Source organism: Myotis davidii, unplaced genomic scaffold, assembly GCF_000327345.1.
Source record: "Myotis davidii unplaced genomic scaffold, ASM32734v1 scaffold18, whole genome shotgun sequence".
Classification (NCBI taxonomy): Eukaryota; Metazoa; Chordata; class Mammalia; order Chiroptera; family Vespertilionidae; genus Myotis; species Myotis davidii.
The window spans coordinates 9,330,330-9,347,986 of record NW_006292696.1 but is presented as its reverse complement, the minus strand read 5'-3'; the positions used below and the strand labels follow the sequence as shown (position 1 = coordinate 9,347,986).

Below are 17,657 nucleotides of genomic sequence, written 5' to 3'. Positions count from 1 at the left end.
TTCTTCTATTTGTGTGTGTGTGTGTGTGTGTGTGTGTGTGTGAGAGTGTGTGTGCATGTTTCCTGATAGAATTTGCTTTGGATTAATGTTATGTACTTTTCTTGCTTATCTCTTCAAGTTTTCAGCCCTCTTTATGTTGTTTTCTTATTTATTTGTCTGCTAATAACTGAATATATACATTTTTGAGAATTTAGTTACTCCTGCCTTTCCACCACATTGATTCTTGCATACCTGAAATTATTTTGGGGGAGATCCATAGCCACCAGTTTTCCAAGGAAAGCTGCACCAAAAATACCTCTATGTGGGAGCATTCTTTATTCTGCATTTTCTGCATTTATGGGTATTGTGTCTATATTGTCTTTATCCATTGTGCCTAAGTTTGTGTTATACAAAGCCACAAAGATCTTTTAAATCTATTTATTTCTTGTGCTTGGAATTAGTTTTTTTTAATACATTAAAAAGATACAAGTGAATAGAAGTCCTACTCTCTGTGATCGTCAGTCTTTCTCAAGACCAGTGGCATTTATCTATATGTAGTTTACTTTAACCACCAATCTTCATCTAGTGGCATCAGTCAATTTAATTAGCACATTCTCTACTTTGTCTTCCAGATTTTTTATAAAGATATTAAACAAAATGGGACCCAATATCGATCCTTGTGGGACCCAACTGGAAGCTTCTCCCCAACTAGACGGACTACCAATTACGATTTCTCTCTATATACGGTTAGCTAGCCAGTTTTTAATCCATTTATTTGTATTTCTGTTGGGGACAATTCGTTGAGCTGTTCCCTTTAAAACATTGTATGCGTTCTTTGCAGATAACCAATGGACTTGTACCCACAGAGATGTGGGAATACGTTAAATGTTTTTGTGAGACCCTAATGGGGGTTTCCCAGGTTTGCTTTTGTAAAATGCAGCGACGATGAATCTAAGCTTCAGTGTTCCACTCAGTCGAGATTGTTTGTGCTAGAGAAAGAAACCAAGTGGATCATCTCTTGAGATTCCTGTTCATTTGTACTGAGAAGGTAGAGTGTCATCCCGTATCAGTCATTCCTTAGTGCCCTTGTGTGTCTTTGGGCTAGTGGAATAGGTGAAGAAGAACTGTGCATTTCTCCTGTTGGTTGGCTCAGAACTGAGGAACTTGTTTTTGTCCTAGATTATGAATTTGTGCCGAGGAATGTTATGTTTGCATCAAGTCCTTGTTGCTTCATTGTTACTTATTTTACAAATAGGTATTACCTTGGCATACCCAGCACAATCTTGTTGATAGAAAGGAGGCAGTGACTGACATTGTTCTGCATCAAAACTCTTGAATGAAATTTTCCAAAAAAAAGCCAGTAGTAAGGCTACTACTTAGAGTTTAGTTTCTAAGTTTCCATGCTTGCAATTGTTAATTGGCAAATTGTCATTCATATTGACCTCCATATTGGAGGAGGAGGAAGAGGGGGAGTAGGAGGAGGAGAAGGAAGAAGAGGATTGTGATGATGATGATGATGATGATGATGATTGTCACCATTTTACCTTATCACACACTACCTGTCTGACTCCAGGTTTTTTTTAATTTCTATTTCTTGGTGAGGTAGTGAATGATATTAAATGCTTGTGAATCTTTCTTATGAGGACTTGGTGCCAGATGAGCTGTCATTTTTGTATCTTCTGAGTATCATGTTCTTCCTTAATTTTATTGCCCTGACCTCAAATTCCTCAGTACCCATTATTATTGCTCTTGGGGTGGGGAACAAGGATGGTTAACCTATTAAATAACGACTTTAAGTTGTTTTATAACTTGGTTACTTGTTGCCTTACATATAGTAACAGAGTGTGATAAACTAGATTCCAGGAGATGTTTTAACTCTGTTTATCACTATTTTAGTCCTAATCCCCTAAAGATCCAGTCCCTACTATGTCTGTTCTCTCAGGCTCTCTCGTTTGTGTTGTTCTTGTTTTGAATTCTAGCTACTGTATTTGAAATTGAAGTAGACTGACTTGATTGGGCTGTATTCTGGGTAGAATGTTAATGATTTAGAAAATGTTCTACAGCTGGAGTTTAGGTTTATGATGAAAACAGTTGTATTTTTTCAAAATCAAAATCAAAGTATACTACATGATTGGTCTAATGACTGAGTAAAGTTACATGAGGATATTTTAAAGAAAGTGTGTCTCTTTGGTGCATTAAATTGTTCAGTTGATAGCTTGAAAAAGTTAATGATACCCTGTGACATGTTAAAGAGAATGCTCAATTATTTACATTGAAATATGAATCTTAATGTCTTCTGCTTTTTAAAATATTTATTGTTGAAAGTATTAAATATGTCTCCTTTTTTCCCATTGGCCCCTTCTAGCCTGCCCCTCCCCATACCCGAGGCTTGCATGGCCTTTCATGAGCCATGTGCCATTAGATGTGTTTAACCTTTCCATCCCTCAAGTTCCTCAACTGAAAAATGAAACACTAATTTCTGCCCCATTGAGCTACTGTGAGCATTAAATTAGATAATTAAGGGCCTTATATGGTGCCAGGCAAAGAGCACTCGATAGTTGCTATATTCTGGAGGTGATAGCAGGGAGTCTATGTTTCTCAAGGAGTTCCTTTGTTGCTCTATTACTATTACTATTTTTCTGACTATAAAACTAACTCAGGATCATTATTTTTTATAACAAGTGCAAAAGGCAATGTAAACAACCTAAACCCCCACACCTAGATATAATCATTGTCAACATTGCCTTTTATTCACAATTAGTGATGTGTTTATATACATAATTTTGTTCTACTATTGTGTATACTGCCATTTTCCACTTAACCTCTTTGTATACTTAAAGTATACATCATTTCTAATAGCTACAAGACATTTTATTGAACTTATGTACCATAATTTATGGAATGAGTACCTGTTGTTAGATATTTGCATTGTTTCTAAGTGTTTTTCTATTATAAATACGTCTAAAATAAGCATCCCTTTACTGATTTGTTTGTACATGACTGACTCCTAATCTATTTCTTAACATGGAATTTCTGGGTCAAAAAGTGTCTTTAAAACAGTGATCCACATTGCCAAATTGTTCCCCAAAAAATTTCTGCTACAGTGTACATACCTATTAGCACCATATGAGAGCATGGCAGTACACACACACACACACACACACACACACACACACACACACACCACCCAGCCCTTAAAATGACAAATAGAAAACTGATGTCTGTGTCCAGTTGTCAAAAGTCTTAGAGAAGTGGAGATAATGTATCTAAAAAGCCATGTGCACTTTTTCTCCTCCCTGTCCAAAGCCATAGAGTAAAACAGCAATAGAACAGAACAACACTCAACTCAAACTGAGGCTCTGCGGAGAGGCAGAGATGCATAAGCAGAGCCAACGTTGCTGCAAGCAGAGTCCAAAGAAATCTACTCAAGCTGTAGTTGAGTAAATGGGGAGACCTGATAAGAAGGTCCACATCAAAATGAAGCATCTAAACAAGGAAACAACATGGCAGCCCTTCAGGGAAACTGCCAATGAGTCCATTTTCTTTTTCTCTCTCTCCCTTTCTCTCTCTCTCTCTTACCCTTCCTTCCTCCTTCTCCTCACCCTCCCACGCACCCCAACACACATACATGAGCAACAGAGTGAAACTCAGCATGCAAAAGACAGATAATGACTCTTTTATGGGGGGGGGAAATTACTTTTTGATAAATTAAATTTTTTCATAATAAATGTGTTTTTTTTTTATTTTTACCAAAAATTGAAAGAGAATATAAAACAAAAGGTCAAGGATGAGATGATAAACAAAAGGTAATTAAGGAGGCAAAATGAAAGCAAAACAGTCTTCTTAGAAACTAATAACTAAATCTAAAATAGTAAGAAAGAGAATCAGTATGGCAAACATCAAGGCATTAACACAAAGTTCAGGCTATAGAAAATAATGCCAAATGCAGAGGAAAAGAGATGTAGAGATATAAACCTCTTAGAGTAAACACAGTAAATAGATAGGACAGGACAGTGGTTTAAACATGCCGAACCATGATGTCAATGAAGTGTAGGTGGAAAAATGGAATAGAAAAAATACAGCCATGTGCCCCTTAACAATGGGGTATGTTCTGAGAAATGCATCATTATGTGATTTCGTCACTCCACGAAGCTCGTGCACTTACACAAGCCTAGTTGGCACAGCCTACTCCACACCAGGCTATAGAGCAGAGCCTATTGCTCCTAGGCTACAAGCTGTACAGCATGTTACTGTACAAAAAAACAGCACAAGATTAAATCAAGCACAAGAGATAATGATGCAATCAAGAGACACAGTAAACAGGAGGAGATGTGTGAGGCTGCTGCTTGCATAACACAGCCTACTATTTTGCAGCAAGCTGCTTTTTTAATAAGTAGAAAAAGTGCACTCTAAAATAGTAACAAAAAATATACTATAGTGAATACACAAACCAGTAACATAGTCGTTTATTATTATTGCATAAGCATTAGGCACCATGATGATTGTATGTGCTATACTTTTATATGATTGGCAGTGCAGTAGGTTTGTTTACACCACCATTACCACAAACATGAGTAATGTGTTGCCCTAAGACATGGAAATGGCTGTAACTTTATTATAATCCATGGAAGGAATTTCCAACCTTTTTTATCTCATGGTGTACACAAACTTAAATAGTAAAATTCTGCACCATACCAAAAAATATATATTTTGTCCAACTGACAAAAAAAAGTATAATTTTGATTCATTCACACTGGACAACTATTGTCATGTTGGCTGTTGTCATTTTTTATTTGACATTCTAAAGAAAAAGAGGTCACTGCCCTTACCCAGCCCATGTGGGTCAGTGGTTGAGAGTCAACCTATGAACCAGGAAGTCACGGTTGGATTCCTGGTCAGTGCACATGCTTAGGTCGTGGGTTCAGGAGGCGGCCAATCGATGATTTTCCCTCATCATCAATGTTTCTATTTCTTCTCTCTATCCCTTCCTCTCTCTGAAATCAGTAAAAACACATTTAATTAAAAAAAATAGGTCAATGCCCTTGTGTTGCATATTTTAAAAATTCTTGTGGCACACTGGTTGAAAACCGCTGATCTATGGAATTATAAAATGTGGGCCACTGTTGACTGAAAAATCATTTTGTGGCACATGACTGTATTTATATCTGACATCAATAACTAATTATAATAATCATACTAATATGTAATTCTTGAATGCCTTCTCTGTGCTTAGACATTTTATAAATATTATGTCATAAGTCCCTAGTATTGCCATATTTTATTATAATTTCACAAATGATTAACTGACACCCAGAGAGTGTAATTAACTTAGGGTTAGACAGCTAAGAAATGGTTGAACAGAAAATATGACTAGAGGCTACACTCTTAATTGCTATGCTATATATTATATATTTATACATTTCTGCAATGAAATTAATGAGTAGGCCAAAAGGATATACTGTATTCCAAGATTAAAAATTAGACAATCTCACTCCCTCCTTGTTATATTCTTCTGAAATTGCTAACCTTCCATTCAGAAAAAGTGAATGAGCTACAAGGAAGAAAAAAAAAGTCTCAAACCTTTTTAGGTCTCAACTACCCCATAGCAATATTAAATTTGGTAAGACAACGGAAAATGTGGCAGGATTCTGGACGGAAGAAAATATAACCTAAGAATATTATTATTGACATATAAAGACAAAAGAAAGACAATCTTATCCTCAACATTCAAGTCCAAGTCCTTAGGGAACATAGCATCCATGAGTCCTTATTTTAAAAAATAAAATAATAGTTAAATAAAAAAGTCTAGCCCCTAATAAAAGATAGTCAATATGAGGAACTTTAAAATAGGAAAAGGCAGTATACTAGCTTTTAGAACTAAAGGTAGCATCCAAAACTGAAGCTATACAATTCCAGAAGTTAAAGTTATAGAATAAAAAATAATTAAAATATTTTTAAAAATTAGATACTAAAGATATGTAAAAAAGATAAGGTTGGGTGTTGTTGAGAAGGGAGAAAGTGTTTGTTTTCTAATTTATAACAAGGACTTAATATTTACTTTTTCATTTTTAGAGCTTGTGAATCAAGAGGTTGAAGATGAAGGATATGTTTTAAATTAACATGGATAACTACTATGACAGTATTTCTCACTGGGTCTACCATAGACTGACTACACCAGGGTTATCTGGGAGGCTTGTGTAAACCATTGATTCTACCTGAGACATTATAAACCAAAAATTTTTGTGGGGAAGCTGAGGGAGCTACCTTTTATTCTCTTAGATCTCTGTGGTATACACTAAAGCATGGAAGACTGAGGACCGTTATGGTAGAAGAACAAAAACCTGACAATCATCTTATAAAAACCTTTGATAATAATAAAAAAAAAGAAGTAAAAAAAGATGCAGATACTATAGCTAAAGCTAGACATCAGAAATAAGGATAAAGACATTTTAAAAGCAAAGTTTGAGCAGAAATTAAAATTTAAGACCAAGCTTGTTTTAACTGTTATAATTAGAGCAAATTATCAACTCACCTATCAAAATAATATTTTAAAGTTGAATCAAGCAACTAATCCCCACAAATGCTCTTTATTAGAAACTAGAGGCCCATTGCAGGAAGATTCTTGCAAGAATAGGACTTCGATTCCATCTCTGCCGTTCCTGCCCTGCCCATCTCTGACGCTCCTACCCCGCCCTTCTCTACTGCTCCTACCCTGCCCTTCTCTTCCGCTCCTACCCCGCCCGTCTCTGCCACTTCTCTCCCTCCCATCTCCGCTACCTCAGCTCTGTTGCTTGGCTTCCTTCTAAGGTGTCTTCAATCTTCCCTCCCAGCCAGTATATGCAAATTAGCCGCAATCTTTGTTGGCAGTTAATTTGCATATCACTCTGGCCAATGTTGGGTGTAGTGAAGGTACGGTCAATTTGCATCTTTGTCTATTGTTAGATAGGATACTTCTAAAGTAAAGGTATTGGAAAATATTCTAAGTCAAGTCATATCCAAAGAAGATTGAAGATTGAGCATTATTACTGTATACAGATGAATTGAAGAAAAAAATTTTAATACAGATATATTTTATAAAAATTGCAATCCAAAATAAAGATATTAATTAATAAGTCATATGTAATTAATAAACTTCACATTAAAATAGCCTCTAAATAAATCAAAATGATAAGAAATAAAAAAGATAAAATGACAGAAACATTAGGTAAGTAGTATATTGAATAAAGTTTATTAATTTATAAACTCATTCTTATACAACTTACCTGTCAAAGCTACAATAAAAATTAAATTGAAGAATATTTAGAAAATAATAGCAATTTAAAATGTTAAATAATTCTAAGGAATGTGGTTGAAATAGTTCACAGTGAGAAAGTTGTAGCTTCAAATACCTTTGTAGCAAATAATTTTTAAATGAATTAAATGCATAATTCAAAAAGTTTAAAAATGAACAACAAAATATCTAAAAGCAGAAGAAAGTATTAATATCAAATGAGAAAATCAAAACAAAATAATGTAGAAATATGTCAGTTCTTTCCAAAGAAAGCTGAGTAAAATAGGGAAATAAATGATCAAGAAAAAAACTTATTAAAGTAACAAAGGGAGCCAATATGGATACACCAAAGTAAAAAACTGTAAAATAATAATTATTATTATATAGGAAGGTGACATTAAAAGAAAATGATGCAGGGATCTTAGTAAATGTGGATAAAATACATGACATTCTTTGAAAATATAAATGACCAAAAATGACCATAGGAAAAAAAATAAACAGACCAATTACCAAAGATAAAACTAAAAAAAAACAGAAAAATGTTAACACCCTCATGAAAAGGCCATATGGACAATTTTCGATGGCTGTGCCACTGCACACTGGTGTGCCCCAAGAATTTTTAAAACATACAATACCTTACCACTTAGTCAGGGGTACTGACCTCTTTTTCCCTGGAGTGTCAAATAAAAAAAAACATCAACAGCCAACACAACAACAGCTGTCTGGTGTGAATAAATCAAAATTATACCTATTTTTTGTCAGATCAGCAAAAAAATAATTTTTGGTGTGCCACAGAATTTTAGTAATTGGTTTATGTGTGCCATGAGATTGTAAATCGCTGGCCTAGAAGGTTTCACCAATAAATCAAGTCCAGCAGTAAAAAGCAAATACTTCCAGTGGTATTTTAATTCTTGCAGATCATAGCAGAAATAGGAAAACTTCCAAATGATTCTGGAAAGTAGCATAATATAAAAAAGATGCCAAAGCCAAATGTAAAAGAACAGAAGTACATGAAGGAAACTGGGTTCACTTCACTAACAAATATCACGGAAGGAAAAAAAAAATTCTTAAATAAATCTACCAAGTTGAATCCAGAGAATACTAAAAGCAAATAACAGTATAATCACAATGTCATTTCAGAAGAGAGTAATAATATATTTAACCTTATAAAAAGATTTGATTTGTATATTTCTTTTTCCTTACCATTCTCAACAGGTAAAACTTTTCTTTCCACAATTACCCTAATTAGAGGGGGTGGGGGGTGCATCCTTACAGTTACATCTTTAAAGCACAGGGTTATTTTTATTTACATATTAAAAAAATATAAAAAAGTAAAATCCATGTAAATCCTACCTTTCCCTGAAGAAAGAGACACCAATGCTATCTGGTAATTATTTTGATACATCTATTACATCTATTTATACATCTATATGAACAGCTTCTCTCTCGCACTTTCCCTTCAGCAGTATTGATTGCTCTTTGCAATCTATGATGTTTATAATGTTATTTTTGCTTGTATTTCTCACATTTCTTAAACAATTATCTTTTCATATGCTATTGGATTTGACTTCCCTTTGAATTGCCTATTCTTATTTTTATCCCATTTTCTTTGTTGTCAGTTTCAAGAGTTGTAAGTATAATAGACATATGAACCATTTGTTCACATGTGCATTGCAGACAATTTTCCAAGCTCTCATTTATGTCATACAAGTTTTTATTTTTATATTGTCTAGTTGTTTGTGCTTTTGTAATTTGTGTCTTCTGAAATGGATAAAAATTTCTCTTGGAACTCCAAGATAAGCATATGGTCTAATTTTTCTCAAAGTTGTTCTTTGTATACCCAATTTATTGTTTCATGCTTTCTATTTAATCCATCTTGAAACACCAATATGTTGGTGCAAGATAACGATCAACTTTATATTTTTCCAAGGGTAAAACCAGTAGCACAAGCATTATTGCACTATTTTTTAAAATCTGTGTTCCTAGTATAGGAGAATGGGATGGTAGAAGCACTTCTGTTTTTTACTTCATATCTTTCTGTAGTGTTTGAACGGTTAAGATGAGTATGTATTATGTAAAGTTTAAGATTTAAGAAATTGGTATGTGTATACATATTCTCACCTGATTTTTTTCTTTTTTCTCCCTCTTTCCCCCTGGCTGTCACCACACTGTTGTCTGTGTCTATGTGATACACACACACACACACACACACACACATACACACACTTACTATACCTCACTATACTTTCCACACTCTTACACATACAAACCACACACAAACATGTCTTACTTTTCCCATTTCTTTTTTTTTTTAATATTTTTTAATATATTTTATTGATTTTTTACAGAGAGGAAGGGAGATAGTTAGAAACATCAATGAGAGAGAAACATCGATCAGCTGCCTCCTGCACACTCCCCACTGGGGATATGCCCGCAACCAAGGTACATGCCCTTGACCGGAATCGAACCTGGGACCCTTCAGTCTGCAGGCCGAAGCTCTATCCACTGAGCAAAACCGGTTTGGGCTCCTATTTCTTCATGTATCACTGAACCAGAATAACCCCAGATAATTACATATAAATAGCTCATGTTCATTTATAATAGTTATTGCTTATATTATACTAGAGGCCCAGTGCATGAAATCTGTGCATGGGTAGGGTCCCTAGGCCTGGCCGGTGATCAGGGCTGATCTGTGGGGTGACCAGCAGGGCGATCAGGGCCCCTTCACGCACCTGCCTTGGCTGGCCTGGTGCAGCCCCCTCGCTGGCCCTGCCTCCCACCACTGCCACCAGTTGCCTCCCTCTGCAGGGAGACCTGTGGGGCATTCGGGGAGTGGGGCACCGCTGGCACCCGCCTTGGCTGGTGAATTGGCACTGCCTGCTTGCCGGCCCTGCCCCCTGCCGCCACTGCTGGTTGGGGCCTGCGGGCAGCTCCTGCATTGAGCGTCATAGCGACCCTGGTGGTCAGTGCGCATCATAGCAACCAGTCATTCTACCGGTCATTCTGCCATTGGGTCGATTTGCATATTAGGGTTTTATTATATAGTATTCTTATAATTATTGTTGTCTGAAAGAGGGGAGGAGAAGGGAAGGAGGAAGGTAGGGGTCAGGAGGAGGAGAGTGATCTGGACTGACAGTAACTGTTCTTTCCTGGGAGCAGTCAAGCCCATGCTGTTCAGCTTTCGTACTGAAGTTGTCACCAGAGTCAAGATTCCAGTGACACAGTTGGACAGAGACCCCATATTCTTTTCCAAGCTGGGACATCCCTATGAAACCACTGCACATGGCTCCCTGCAGGTATAGGTCCCCATGGAAAACCAATACTTCTCTAACTCAGTGCAGTAGATTGAAACTCAGGAGACTCAAGATTCAAGTCTCAGCTCTGACATTCATAAGCCATATTTTTAACATCAGACAACTCCACGCGTCTTGTCATCTCTACCTTAAGCATCATTGAACGTCTACTGAATCATCCTTCCTGAAATGTGTTAGTTCCATAACCTCCTATCTATTAAACGTACTATAATTTATTTCTACTATACGCAAATTTGCTCATTAATTTAAAATTTACAAACACTTGCACAGAGCATATATCCTACTCTGTGATTAGGAACAATTTTTTAACAAGTTTTCTTTTGGAAAATATGGGAAAAAGTCTATAATGAGAAATACTATCAAATAATTTCCTGGGTCAAGGACACTTAAAAGTACTTTGGACCCAACTCTTACTCTAAAAATGGCTCATCCAAAAACATATACTTCTTACATTGTCAATATTAGAAGATAAATTAAATAGTAACCTGTAAAGTAAGTAGTAAATAACCAAGCTGACAGGCCCATTAGATTATGATAATATTGGGACTTGGTGTAGTAACACTTAGAGTTTTTACATTGTTTTACATTAATACCTCATATAATTATCTCAAATCACCAGATAAAAGGGAGTGTTGGGGAGGGGAAGAATTCCTCCCACTTACCCTCCTTTAGTTCTTCTGGCTGGGCTAAAATAAAATTTATAGGAGACCTAGAGTAACAGGGGGAAATAATTAATACATGCACATGGGACACTCACAATATCTAAGATCATCAATTGAGACTCAAAGAAATGATCAAACCAGGCACTTTTTTATACATTTGAGACAAAGTAACAATACATTTCTGAGGAAATTGACAGGATAGAGAGTTAATACCCATTAGGAAGGAATCTAAGCAAGGTCTGGGCTTGGGTAGTAAATGAGTGAAGATTGTACAAGGCTTGTTTAGATGGGCTTTTCTGATCTGGATTCTCTCAACTGTGAGAGAGGGTGTGTGTCAGCCCTCAGTTGTAACCAGGGCACCCATCACATGGGAGACTCATTTATCTCCTGCTTTTCGTGGGAAAGAGAGGTCAGGGTTTTCTTCTTGCACAGGCTGTTTCTTAAGCAACTTTAATTCAAAATCATCAATATGCCAATATGCATATTTTGGGTGGCCTGTTTTAGGTCCTGACAGTAAATATAATCCCCATTTCATAGATGAGAAAATGGATCATCCATGAAGTCATCATGAGACCCACTTGCAGGACCAGCCCTGGAAGCTGCCTGACTGCCCTGGGTTACCACCTGGTCAGTTTCTCTTGGAGGCCCTCCCATGCAGTAGGGTGCCGCCTCCTGTCTGGCAAGAAGGCAGAAACATGCTATACCTCCCAGAATGAGAATCACAACAAAGGAATTACATTTGGAAAATATATTTATTGTCAGAATATCCAGACCATCACCATACAAAACTAGTAAGCAGCAGAGAAAGTTTATATGTCATACTTTGTGGTTTTTATTATTTTTTTAATCTTTATTGTTGAGAGTATTACAGATGTCCTGCTTTTCCTCCCCATTGAGCCCCTTCACCCGGTTCCCACCCGACCCCAGGCCTTCAGCACCCTACTGTCTGTGTCCATAGGTAATGCATATATGCGTACAAGTTCTTTGGTTAATCTCTCCCCCTCCCCTTTCCCTCTGAGACTCATCAGTCTGTTTCATGTTTCCATGCCTCTGATTCTATTTTATCCACCAGTTTATTTTGTGCATTAGATTTCTTTGTGGTTTTGCACAGCACACAGCAATACTTTGCCCCTTCGGATGCTCAGTTCCATTCCAGCATTTCAAATACATCACCACTCACACAGATGTGGTTACATCAGGTCTGGGTTCAAACCCACTTTGTAGTGGGTTGCTAACATAGTCACTCGGGAGAAATGTGTCCTAGGGTTCAATTTTAAGACAATGATTCACCGACTTGTAATGTTTCTGATGTTAGTGTAATACTTACATATACGATAAACATTTAATATCTTTTCTTCTTTATAAATATCTGCCAATAAGTTGATGGTGTATTTTGCAGTTGATAAGATCTCAGCTTCTACTCAATTTAGTAACAGCCCTAGTATCATGAACACAGTGATTCCTGAGAAAACTGCAAAGATTCTGAACTCTCGAGAAGTATAAAGTCCAAAAGAAAACTGTGTGTTCCATGGGCAGCTTTGGGAATCAAAGACTGGCATTAAATTTTTATTCCCCATCTTTCCAAGAATGATAAATTATTTTGTAAAACAACAAACACAGCACCTCCAGCATCCTGGTGTTCCTAGAGAAATTAGGAATTTTTTATGGCCTCTGCCGAGAAGAGGTTTGCAGGATATTTGATGCTTGTTTCATTTTGGCGAAGGGCACCCGGGGAACCATAAAAGTGGACCCAGACATAATTTTGAAATCTCCCTTAGCAATAAACAAGCTGTCTCTGCCTCTCAACACTTGTAACTGCTGCCACAGAAATTTCTGGAAGCTAGATTAGCCTCAAGGGCACCATAGCCAGTTCCTCCACTGAGGACACCTGCTGTGACTCGCCACAGGGGAGTGAGCATCTCTGAGTCAGTCCTGGAGGACAAGCCTGCCAACCCCAGGTGCCACCCTGCGGGTGCCCTGCAGGAAGGAACCCTCAACAGTGAACACTGCTTCCCGCAGCATCGCTGGTTTCCTCAGCCGGGATCAGGTTGCTTTAGTTCAGCAGTTGAGAATGTTGGCCCCTGAAGCTGTAGTCACTGGCTTCATCCCTAGGATAGTCCTTCAGCCTCACTTAGCTCCACTGCAGGATAACACTGGGCTTTTCTCACCAGGGATGCAGATTTGGAAAGAGCATCACCAATGGGTTGATCACTAAGCAAGTATTTACCAGATTTCTGCTCCTGGAGACCAGCTCACTGGTTAAGAGCACAGGCAGAGTTCGCTTAGTCAATCCTACTTGATTTTGCATTTGAGACAACCTGGAGTCCAAGCCCCATGACTGTACTTATCAGCCATGTGAACACAGGAAAGCTCTCTGAGCCTCAGTTTCTTCCTTTGGGAAATGGGCCTTACAGTTCAACCCTCAACAGATGGTCTCAAGGATTGCAGGAGGCAGGACGTAGACAGTACTTGTCAGGTAGTCAGCATTAGATAAACCGTAACCCTGAAGTTGATGTCTACCATGGAAGGGACCACAAGTACCGAACTCGCTTCACACAGTACGAGGTGCATTCCATCTCAGAAGCAGGAGCAAGGAGCAAACAGGGGATTTAAGCCCAGATCTTTCTTTTCTGTCAGAGAGAGAAGATTTTCAGTATTTTACACAGAATCTAGCTGATGTTTTATTCTTCAACAAAGCATCCGATCAGCAGTTGGGTTTGCTGTCCTTTCCTGTCTTCCTAAATTCATAATTTTCTTCTTTCCTTAAGTCAGCCTGTAGCCTGTACTTTGTAACATGCAGTCACTTTCCCTTCCCGCCATCTGCTGACCTCAGAGTTAGTGTCAAAATGGAGCAGACAGATGTTTGACAAGGCTGTGTCAGATTAACAGGAGTTCTCCTAACGAGAGTTGGGTCGTGAGAGCGGATGGTGCATTTGGCATGTTCTCGTCTGGGTAATTCACCGTGTAATTGGCTAACTGCACAGAAGCCATCAGCCCACAGCTGCACAAGGGATCCCTGGCCGAGGTGGATTTTATGGTTGCTGCTCTAGCTCAGTCTCCCTGAGGGTTTAGCTGGTTACCCCGGTTGTGAATAATTCAGCATTTCAAAAGGGGAGCACAAGAAATAACCAATTAACTCCTCCACCCCTTTATTACATGGAGGATGGAGATTTTGTTTAGCACACTTGGAGAGCTACCCAGTGTTCATTGAAAATTCCTTTTTTAAAAATAAATTTTACAGTCGACTTTAAAAACATCAAAAGATCTCAGAGATCATTTTAGCCAGTGCTTCTCAATCTTGAATGTGTGTGAAAACTATCTAGGTATCTTGTCAATGGAACCTTGTCAATGGAACCTTTATTCAGTGGGTCTAGGTCAGTGGTTCTCAACCTGCGGGTCGAACGACCCTTTCACAGGGGTCGCCTAAGACCATCGGAAAACACATATATAAATTACATATCGTTTTTGTGATTAATCACTATGCTTTAATTATGTTTAATTTGTAACAATGAAAATACATCCTGCATATCATATATTTACATTACGATTCATAACAGTAGCAAAATTACAGTTATGAAGTAGCAACGAAAATAATTTTATGGTTGGGGGTCACCACAAAATGAGGAACTGTATTAAAGGGTCACGGCATTAGGAAGGTTGAGAACCACTGGTCTAGGGTGAGGCTTGAGATAGTAACAACTCCCTGGTGATGCCAAAGCTGCTGAGTTGACCTCCACACCGAACACATGGATGTCACCCAGGGAGCACCTCGGTGAGTTGCACCTCGAGTACCAACCCGGAATGACTAGTGGTTGCCTTGACAACTAACTATACCGCGAATTCTGTAGTTGACTGGGTCCAGGGGGTCAATTCACAATGCCTATCACAGGCTTAAGAGTAGGAAATTTTACTTGAAAATATTCTCTTTTGTTGTTGTTTTTAATTACCTTTTACTTTTTTTACAACATTTTGTTAGTTCCTTAGTTTTGTGGGGTTTCTTGAGGTATAATATAACATAATTCTAGTTTCAGATGTACAATGTTATGATGATATTAGTATATATTACAAAATGGTCACCACAATAAATCCAGTTAACATACACCACCATACATGGTTAACAATTTTTTGTGTGATGTTTCATTTTTATGTCCAGACACTAGAACCTAGAAAAACCAGCGGTTTGCTCAGGATTATGTAAGCTAGCTAGAGGTAGAGCTGGGACTAACGAAAGCTGCCATGTAAACCTAGGTTTCTCTCTCTGGCTGCACATTTTTATAACTGACTGCATGTGAAACTGTTTTAAAACAGCTTTCTTCAGTTCTTTAATCGGCAGAACCAGCCACAGAGTCCAGTTTGGATTCAAAGAGCCAGGGCACCGAGCCTAGGTCAGCCTCTGAAAAGTCCTGCAACTTTGGGGAAAGAATTTCTCTGAGATGAGGAAGTCTATGCCTGCTCTTTCTAATTCATTCTGAGACAAAGGATATGAAAGCCATTTGACAAATCATAAGTGACTTAAATAAATGGAGGACATTTTCATGAAAATTGCTGCAAGATAACATTAAACTTTCCCTCAAGATTATTGATTTTGAAAAGAAAAATTGTATTTTTATAATTATAAATTATACTTGACGTTATCATTGTCATAGGTTGAATTTTATCTGAGACCGTTAAAAATGGCTGTTTTGAACTGTATTACAGGAAATCAGAGGTCCTTCTGATTTCCCACCCACCTGTACTGTACAGAGCAGAGGCATGGGTGGGTGGGGGCTCTCTCAAGCCAGCCAGCCAAAGTCTTGTTGGTGGTTCCTTGTTCTGAGATGAGATGGCTGCCAGGAGCAATGAGGCTTTGTGTTTCCTCGTTCATATTCAGAAGGAGAAGTCGGGAGTTTTTCAATCCAAAGGCCTCCAACAAACCTTTGCTTTCTTTTCATTGGTTGAGTTGACTTAAGCCTCCCACCTCTGAACCAATCCAAGGCAAGGGGAGGGGAAATGCCAATGTCAGGTCCACAACTGGAAGAGGGTCAGTCTCTACTGTTGTTGCAGTGGGTGGGGTAGGTTTAACTACAACACCCCCTGCAAGGGACTACCTGGAAAATGTAAAGAGTCAGTCTCAGCTGCCTATAGAAGTCAGTGACTATCATAGCAACTCTTACCTTCTGTCATGCACCTAATTGTATGCCAGACGTGATGGTAGGCTCCTTGAATAACTTGTCTTAATCTTAAAACAAACCTGCATATAATGTAGCTTCATTGTAAAGAAGAAGAGGCTATGTACCCTCATTTTAAAGATGAGGAAACTGAGGCTCAGCTAAGCTGTGGAACTTGCCCAAGGTCACCCAGCCAATCAGGAGAGCAGCTAGAATTTAAAGCTGATTCCAAAATCTCCTCTTCAAGACTTAATTAACTCTGTAGCTGTTCCTATCCACACCGGAATTCATCTATGAAATGTAATTTCATATTATCATTATCGTCATAATGAAACTTTCTTTATAGATGCATTTAATTTGGAGAAAGAGAGGCAGAGTTCCCCTAAGTAAGTGAAGCGGGAAATAAATCTGAAAAGCTAGTTTACTGATGGGTGCAAACTCTCCATTCTTAAACTTTAACTCATCCTGTAGGCAAATAACAGAATGGAACATTTTGAGTTACTTCTTGCCTCTGCCCACTACAAGGATAAAGAACCAAGCAAGGCCCCGGAATGAAGCATCAGGAAGAAACGTTACTCACTGTCTTTTCTTAGGCATGTGAATAATGAGGTGTCAGCTTTAGATACTTTCCTGGGAGACTGCAACCAGAGGAGTCACACAGCCTAGAATCTGTAGGAAGCTCCCTGCCACCTGGCTGCAGCAAGGAGAAGCATTCATGTTTCCTAAGAGTGACTGACCAACTGCTGTGTCGCCCTCTGTCACCACATCCACAGCAGTTTAAGTGGAGAACTGGGTTACCATCCCAGCCCTCTCCTGATCCTGATACAGCACAAGTCAAGTTCCTTCGCCTGCTTACCTCTACAACAAGCATGTCAAACTCACGGCCTGCGGGCCGCATGCCGTTTTTATTTGGCCCGTGTTGGCCTTTGAGTTTGATATGCTTGTTCTACAATAATAAAAGTTACTGTTATACCAATTTGACAGTTGAAAAAACTAACGCTCAGAAAGGTTAAAATTTCTTGCCCACGATCACAGGGCTTAGTGACCTTGCCTTTAACCCTGTCTGCTTTTAACTTGGCTTCAGAGCCCACTATAGCCTCTGCCCAAAAGAAGGCGAATGCTTACAGGTTTACCCTGTGAGTTCCCACAGCCTAGAGGTAAAGACTTTAGGTATAGTGGGAGCCTGTTTAAAATAGAACCTCTTATTTCACAAGGTGGCTCTTCCTAAAATGCTGACGTGTACTATGTGGTTAGGTCTATGGTGGTTGCATCTGTATTGCACATG

General features: G+C 38.3%; 1 protein-coding gene across 3 annotated transcripts in view; it reads left to right on the top strand.

Moving 5' to 3' along the window:
- GABRB2 (gamma-aminobutyric acid type A receptor beta2 subunit) overlaps positions 1-17,657 on the top strand; it is a 202,536-nt gene that overhangs the window by 174,037 nt on the left and 10,842 nt on the right. For 2 of the 3 annotated variants that reach the window (XM_015565654.1, XM_006766319.2), the window contains exon 10: positions 612-725. The exons of the other annotated variant lie outside the window; for it this stretch is intronic. In XM_015565654.1, the coding sequence (XP_015421140.1) occupies positions 612-725 (114 nt within the window). The remainder of the gene's footprint in view (positions 1-611; positions 726-17,657) is intronic. 3 annotated transcript variants of the gene reach the window in all.